General features: G+C 32.9%; 1 protein-coding gene across 3 annotated transcripts in view; it reads right to left on the bottom strand.

Annotated features, from left to right (window-relative positions):
* Nucleotides 1-4699: 4699 nt before the first annotated feature.
* Nucleotides 4700-8055, bottom strand: part of LOC124366308 (E3 ubiquitin-protein ligase Ubr3) — a 119320-nt gene continuing 115964 nt past the window's right edge. For all 3 annotated transcript variants that reach the window (XM_046822750.1, XM_046822751.1, XM_046822752.1), the window contains one exon: nt 4700-6020. In XM_046822750.1, coding sequence (XP_046678706.1) covers nt 5903-6020 — 118 coding nt within the window. In that variant the 3' untranslated portion in view covers nt 4700-5902. The remainder of the gene's footprint in view (nt 6021-8055) is intronic.

Here is an 8055-nt window from a genome sequence, read left to right as displayed (position 1 = left end):
ACACACAATTTGCACTTTAAGGGGGCTGATACAGTTAGTCGCAATCATTTTAAAATGCACATAAAATATTTTTACTGTAACCTCAAAGACCAAATTCAATGAAACTGTAGTTATGCTTAATACAGGTCATAGTTATTTTTTTAAATATTTAGGAAGAAATAGAAATAATATTTTACTTTTTTAATATAAAAAGTTTTTAGTTTATTAAAATAGTTCTGGTTATCTAAAGAATTTTATAAACCCTTGTGCTAAGTGAAATGTCTAATCATATTTTTGTTCCTGGGTACTCATAGTACAATATGAACTATTTTCATTATTTTTATGGTAATTAATTTTTTAAATAAAAATAAGAAAAACGTGATACTTAATTTTTTAAATTGTATGAACATTTTTTAACTCTCCACTATGATTGTAGTTCGATTTTCAACTATGTGTCCGTAGTAACTCCTAAAAATGGATAGGTGTACCACTAATAATCTCTGGAGTTATGAAGTAAACCAGAACTTTATTAAAACTTTTTTTACTGTTTTTACCATAAGCACGAGGTCATCAGTTTAGCGTTGTAGACTTATTCTCCTATTTTCTGCTTTAGTTAGGAGGCTATCAACCACCATCTCCCATAGGAGGGAAAACAAAACCCCTCTCTGGGAGGCAGCCTTTCCAGACTGTGATAGTGACCGATTCATCCCCAATCTTTGCTGTAACTTGTCTACCTTTTAGGAGGGTTACTATCCACTTGATAGCATCTGGGGGAACTCCAAACCGTTCCAGAGCTGCCTCCATGAATTGATATGCTACTCGGTCGAAAGCTCCTTCAATATCCATAAAGACGCTGACTAGGGCTTCTTTTCTTTGAAGGTGTCCTCCACTGCTTCTAACAAACTGTGGAGAGCGGTAGTAGTTGACTTACCTTCCATGTATGCATGTTGTAGTATAGACTGAGAGGGTGTACTTGTAGAGTTTCGTCCCTTATAAGTCTACTAATTATTTTTTCCATAGTTTTTACTTTGAAGGAGGTTAGGCTTATACATCTGTACGAGTTGGGTTGAGACGGATCCCTGTCCTTTTTTCACACAAACACCACAAGTGCCATCCTCCAATTCTTTGGAACAAATCCTAGGGCATAACTGCTTCTAAACAGGATAGTCAGTGTGTTTAGTAGAATATCCAACCCTTCTTGGAGAGGGGCTGTGAAAAATTCATCTGCCCCAGGAGGTTTAAATGGCTTAAAGGATCTGATTGTTCATTTAATCCTTTCAAATATAAAGATTCTATTTGGCCGTTGCTTGGATTTAGCAACCTCCCCCGACCAGATCTCTGCCTCACTAGAGAACAAAAATCCTCATTTAGAGTCAAGAAACTGTCCAGAAAACGCGTCTCCAACAACAATTCTAGAGTCTCCTTCTTGTTCACCATAAGGCCTCCAATGGCTTTTACTGGTGTTGGAGCAACTGAGTTTTCTACACATAATGTAGCTATGGTGGGAAGGATTGATTCAATTGAATTTCGAGTTTAGCTCCAGTTCACCTTCCTTTTATTGCAGCGTCTGGTATATGACGTCTCAGATTTGACTCCTGGAACCTGGAGCCATGTTCGTCTGAAGAGTTCCAAAGAAAGTCTAAAAAAACCTATTCCATTGTTACATCAGACACACCTAGACTACAAAAGAGCTTCGTTTGATTTACCCAGCTATCCAGGGTAATCTAGATGAAGAAGAATTGTCTCATCAGGTACACAATTAATGTTTTTGTCATAATCCAAAACATGGTGGAGCAACTGAATTTTCTAAAAACAACATAGCTCCAGGAGTCAAGTCTGTGACAGTGTCAAGATTTCAGACCCTGCACTGAAGATGAAATGGAGCTAACTCATCATCTGTATAGACTCTGAAAGTAACAATATTACAGTTAAGGCACAATAGTGACACTGGGTCTGTGCTCTCGCCACTCAAGCTCTCAGATGTCCACATCGGATGATGGCCAGCGTAGCACTCATGGCCTCAGCACTCGGGTACACCTACTCCTCCTCATCGTGGCAGCTCTTCTTCTGTGAGTAGCTCAACATATCAGATCATCATGACTAAAACCACTAAACATTTTCACATTCTGAACCGTTTTAACGTATGTTCCAAATACATTTTTTGTCTTTCTACCATTAACATTTAATCTAAAAACAGTATCAAATATAAGTAACTTTGATTAAATGGGGAATTTTAATTTGAGGTAAGAAAATATTTACTGACAGTTTTTGGTAGCCTATTTATTTGCATACACATGAAAGAACATTCGGATTTTGAACTCATGATTGCTGCAAGAACACAACAAATTAAATTAAGACTGGACTATACCTCATGAACTTTCTCTTGAATAGATTATTTCAATCAATGTGTTTTGGATTTACTTCTAAATTAATGATTCAGTTCAAATTAACATGACACACATTCAGTTCAGTTTTTTTTTCATAAACATTTTATAGAGCAGCAAATTATTAGAAAACAAAGAACCAGTAAAATCTTTGCTTTGTTACTTAAGTATTCCATAGTATTTATTTTGTATTTGACTTCAATCTTAAGTATTGTAGTTTTCTTTATTCCTTATCATTCACTAAATGTAAGAAATAATTAAGAAAAAAACAGTACGATTGCAAAAACATTTAATTATGCTCATATCAAGAACCAGTGTTCTGGCATTTAATATTTCTGGTTGAAATTAATTAATGATTCACTACTAAAAATTGATTTGGATCCAATGATCTGTACTAATATTGACTCTCTTTTGCATCTAATAGAAATATTAGTGACCTTGAGATAAAACTGCAACATGATTAAATATGACTGATTTTATTTGAATAATATCAGTTTGCAATAATGTCAAAATATAAACCCCAAACTTGTTTGACTTTAATCTCATTGACTCTAGAAACAATTTCATCGGTCACAATGTTTGGCCGTCCACTTCGTTTATTATCATGAACAATAGGCGGCCATTTTCACATCTAATGCACCACTAATGCTCTCCACTTTCAGTAATCACATGGTTCCCATGAAATTCACAGAATTGATGATAAATCTCAATTGGTTTGTGTTTAGCCAATGAAAACCGTATTACCAACCGCACTTCACAACTTGTAGTACTTTCAATTGTGTCACGAATTTTAAACTACTATTGTAAAACAATGAGGAGCAACAGTAACCTCTCACCAGCACGGCTGGATAGCCACTGAATGGAGAAACGCCCTGACATCAAAATGGCCATGACAGTCCCGCTCCTAGCGGCTACAGAGCAAAACGTAATCTACTTTCTGGATAGCCCTCTTATGTTACAAAAATAGCATACCTTTGAGGATTGGAATCTATCCTCTTCCGCAAGTTAAAAAAACCGAATGAAAAGTTAAATGAGTAGAAATTAATATAAAGTAATAAACTCACCAAAGTTCTTTAAGAAATGATTGAAACCCACAGTACTTACAGCATAACTAAAAATAAAACTTTACAAAATCTATATGACTGACAAGTACTATCATTTTCCTCTTGTAAAATATCTCTATTATCAAAGGAATGACACACACCAACCGTATTAGGTTACAATGAACACAATGAAATTACAATAACACCATAACCCTGCCCCGCCAGTAACTTTGAGAAAAAAACTAAACAACACACCACACGAACCCTTCCTGCCTGTAACAGTAAAAACAATGAACACCATAAAACTGCCTGCCTGTAACACTGAGAAATAATGAAATAGTGAATTGGTTAGGCAGCAAGACAGAACTATAGCAACAATACAATTATAAGTACTCAGCTATTATATTCAATAGAGGAAATGAGCTAAAGAATCTATTTGTGTGTGTTCACAGAAAAATGCTGAGTATCGCAATTCAAAATAAAGCTTTGGATATTACGACCGTATCAAGTTACGAGATCAGTAGTAACAACTCGTATCACACCTACGTTCTATGAGCAAGGGAGGCAGAGAATAAAAACTAGTGATAAGTCAAAGCAGAATCCACCAAATCTACAAAATTTTGAACTCGAGAATCAATTGATGAGATATTTGAATCTGCAGTGATCAACCGTGTCATTAATTATCGGCTGATCGACAAATTAATGATCGCTTAAGCGCGTTCTTATTTTGTAGTCTTATATTGCCTCCAGAAAATATATTTTTATATTTTATTGTTTTTTTTACTAAGACCAGGGGTGGTTTGAGAATGACAGAAATTAAATTGGTGGTTATTCTGTTAGTTTCATAATTAAATTATTAAAAATTCCTATTAGGATTTGAAATTTTAGAATTCATTTTTTAAGATTTGGAATTGGATTCGAAAATTCTGGATTGCTCATCACTAATTGAAACATTCATTCAGAAGTTGATTTAGACTGTAGAGGTGCTCTGAAATAATAATGACATAATTTTACATCTAAGGAACCGAGTATTTATTATAATAACAACTGTTGTGAAATTTTCAATAAATCACTCCAATGGAGGATTCAGCATTAAACTAAACGTAAATTTAATCTGTAACAATCGATTCGTCATCCTTGTCCTCAATCCATGTCCTCTTTTATTACCTGAGTGATTGATTAGAGTATTGATACTCTATTCTCATTTGGTTTATAACAGTTAAAAAGATTGCAATTTAAAACTCAACACAGAAAGACTGGCAGAATGGAAAGGATAAGGGTATTAAAAAGCCATTGTATATCAAACATTTATTTACTTTATAATAGCAGATTCAAGCTGTTCATACCATCTGACAGCACTTATATATCTATAACATGTACCGTAATAAAGCAATCGGCAGAACTTTGTACAAGATATTTACAAGTGTGTAACTCTTCATACATATCAAGTCCAACAATATATAGACTACGCATAATATACATGATATTACATAACCGCTTTATGCCCATATTTTAAAACATTTTATTTTGTAACAATAATTGAAAATTAAAGAAAGCCAATTTTACAAAAGCTATATTTTTAACATGCTATTCCGTTTTACTGTAGTATTTTCCTTTCTTTAACAATTTTTATAAAATAAAATGTAAATAATGTTATACTGAACAAGTAAACTAAAAACACAGAAAAATAATCTTCATCATTATTTTTTTCTTTAAAATTTTAAAATCTATAGATGAAGGAATTACTGTGACATGTAACAGAAACAAATCTATCACGAGTAACTCACAATTCAGTTCAAGAGAACAACAAATATAATTCCAGTTTGAATTGCATCGAGACAAAGTTTGTTTTATTTACAAAAATATATTATCTTTCTCTCAAAGGCCTAAGCAGTAAAATTATACTATTGGCAATGGAAATGTATTGTTAATCTACAGATTTGAATGTGATTAGACTTCTGATATAATCTCCGCTTAGTTATGATTTAAAAATGAAACGTAGCATAAGCTTATGAGTCTCAATATTAAAGTGCCTAAAAATTGATAATGTTAAAGAAATAAAATATAATTACATTATATAATAATAAATTAATAACTGTTAATTATAACCACTTATGTATATTTTAGTCCGTTTTTACAAAGCTGAATAAAGTATTGTTCAACATTGAAAACTATTATAAAAGAAACAGAATATATCTTAAAATGAAATAAGAAAATCTGGTTTAACTGTAACGGAAAATAATAAATAACACAAGTATAAACTGTAATATTCGTTAAAAACAAATAAATAAAAATCTAAATAAAAACTGAAAAAATAGAAATAAGTATTCAACAATCATAATATAGCTTAGAAAATTTTACAAACAATTATATTTCACTATTGAATCAGAATCTATAGAAGAGATGGAAAAAGTGAATTTTAGAGCTTTAATAATTGTTACAAAAAATATATAAAAAATGGATCCTAAATATAAAATGATGTGAATGGCTATGCAGTTATAGAGCGTCTCGGTGCCACACCCACTTCTTGGGCGTGTGGTCGAAGTGATGACCTAGCCACTGTTGCTGCAACAGCTGATATCTGCCTGGGCTCAGGTAGAGAGGCTTGCCCCGCCTGTCACACAACACACATCACTTTTACTAATGGCTGTGGAATTGGCATAGAATTCAGAATCGTGGCATCAATTGTCATCAGAAATTCTTATAATGCTTATAAGAGTGCTTACTCTGACAGATTCAGAATCAGGATGGATTTTTTTTATTACTTATCCCCAGTTACTAGTATTAGCTAGTAAACTACTAATTTTAACTTGAAAGATTGAAATATCAACAGTTGAATGAAAACATCTTCATAAATAATCCAATTTAATTTATTTAATTGCAACATCAAACGTAAAATAGTGAATAAGTTCATAGTTACAAATCCTTTAGAAGAATAAAAAATGGAATTAAGTGATATTAGCCGATATCTCAATAATGTATTCACACAAATGAATTTACTTGCAGTAAAGTCACTATGTCAGAAGCATGAACAGAAAGTCTAGGTCATTCAACAATCACATGCACTATAAATGTTTTTGCCTTGTTAACCAACTAACACAAGGGAATAGTACAAAAAAAATGAAATGTAATTTTCTTATGCTATTAGAACAATTAATTCATATATTTGTTACAGGCCCCATATACAGAGGGTGGCCAAATTATTAGACTAGACATTCAAATTTACTACATTTTAAGTTATCTTGTAACTATGCTTTATAATCCTGGAGTATATTGTTATTTTTTCATATATTTGCATTCGTTACATTATGTTAGAACTTTTTATTTCTATTTGAGGTATTGAAGTTAATGTCATAGCCAGTTGGTAGCACTTAAATCAACTGATGATTTTTAGGCAATTTCAACTGAACATAAACCCAACTTCTGTATGTATCTAATATTGGTTATTCTTGTTTTTAGTGGGGTTTCCTTGTGATATGAGCTGGTAACAGTGTTAGTAGTGGATTCAAGGTCGTAAAACCGTCAAAGTTTGTGTGTTTTTTTGGCTTTTAATATTTTAAGAATACTTCAAGAGTGAGGCCACTTTTTAACGGTCATGGGAAAAAAATTGTGATTTATCTCCTAGGAAAAACAGCTTCAGTAAAGATTCTTTTGAAAGAAAGGTGTTATTCACAAACTGAACTAGCGTAAAGGTTGGGTATTTCTAAAAAATCAGTAAGTAGGATCAAGTTAACCTGTGATTAAAACCTAAGTAATCGGTCACATCAAGTTGGAAAATGGGGCTGCAAGTCCAAAAGGGATGATAGATTGCTCAGGAAACTAAAGAATATTGTTAAAACAAACAGGAGACATACCACAAACAAATGGCTGACCAGATAAACGAGTATGGAGCCAATATTTCACCTAGAAGTGTGAGAAGATTGTTAATAACACAGAAGGACTCAACGCTCGCAGATCAAGGAAAAAGCGAAAGATCACGTCTACCATGGCAAAGAAGCGATTAGAGTGGGTTAAAGGCTTAGACCATTGGACAACAGATTATTGGGAAAAAAGTAAGTCATGAATATTTATGTGCTGCAAAGGAGACTAATTCCACAGACTCAAGATTGGTTTCCAAATGGGGAGTTTATTTTTAAGTATGATGGTGCTCCATGCCATAAAGCCATGACAGTAACAAGATTTCTCAGTGAATCAGACATCAGTGTGCTCCCTTGACCAGGTAACAGCCCTGACATGAATCCAATTGATAATTTGTGGTAAGTTGTCAAGCAAAGAATGCTAAAGAAGAAGGTAACCACACGTCAAGGGCTCGTGAATTTTTTATTAAATAAAGTGTGGCACCACAATGAAGAAATCAAAGAGAACTGTAAAAAAATAGTCCCATAGCAGGCAAGAGTTTTGAAATGTTGATAAAGAACAAGGGTATACGCACAAATTATTAGTCATACAATTTGATGTACAGATATTTAAAAAACGATTTAATAAAATAATTTTCTTCGAAAACTAGTTCTAGTTTAATTATTTGGCCACCCTCTGTATTTTGAACAGCTCCCAAAAACCAAATTATACAATAAAATCCAAATTATTGCAATTATTAATGCTGGACTTGTGCATAAAAATTAATTCAAGGAACCCCTCATATATGATGA

This window comes from Homalodisca vitripennis, chromosome 7 (genome assembly GCF_021130785.1).
Source record: "Homalodisca vitripennis isolate AUS2020 chromosome 7, UT_GWSS_2.1, whole genome shotgun sequence".
NCBI lineage: Eukaryota > Metazoa > Arthropoda > Insecta > Hemiptera > Cicadellidae > Homalodisca > Homalodisca vitripennis.
The sequence above is the reverse complement of the archived record's forward strand: the minus strand, read 5'-3'. Positions and strand labels throughout refer to the sequence as shown.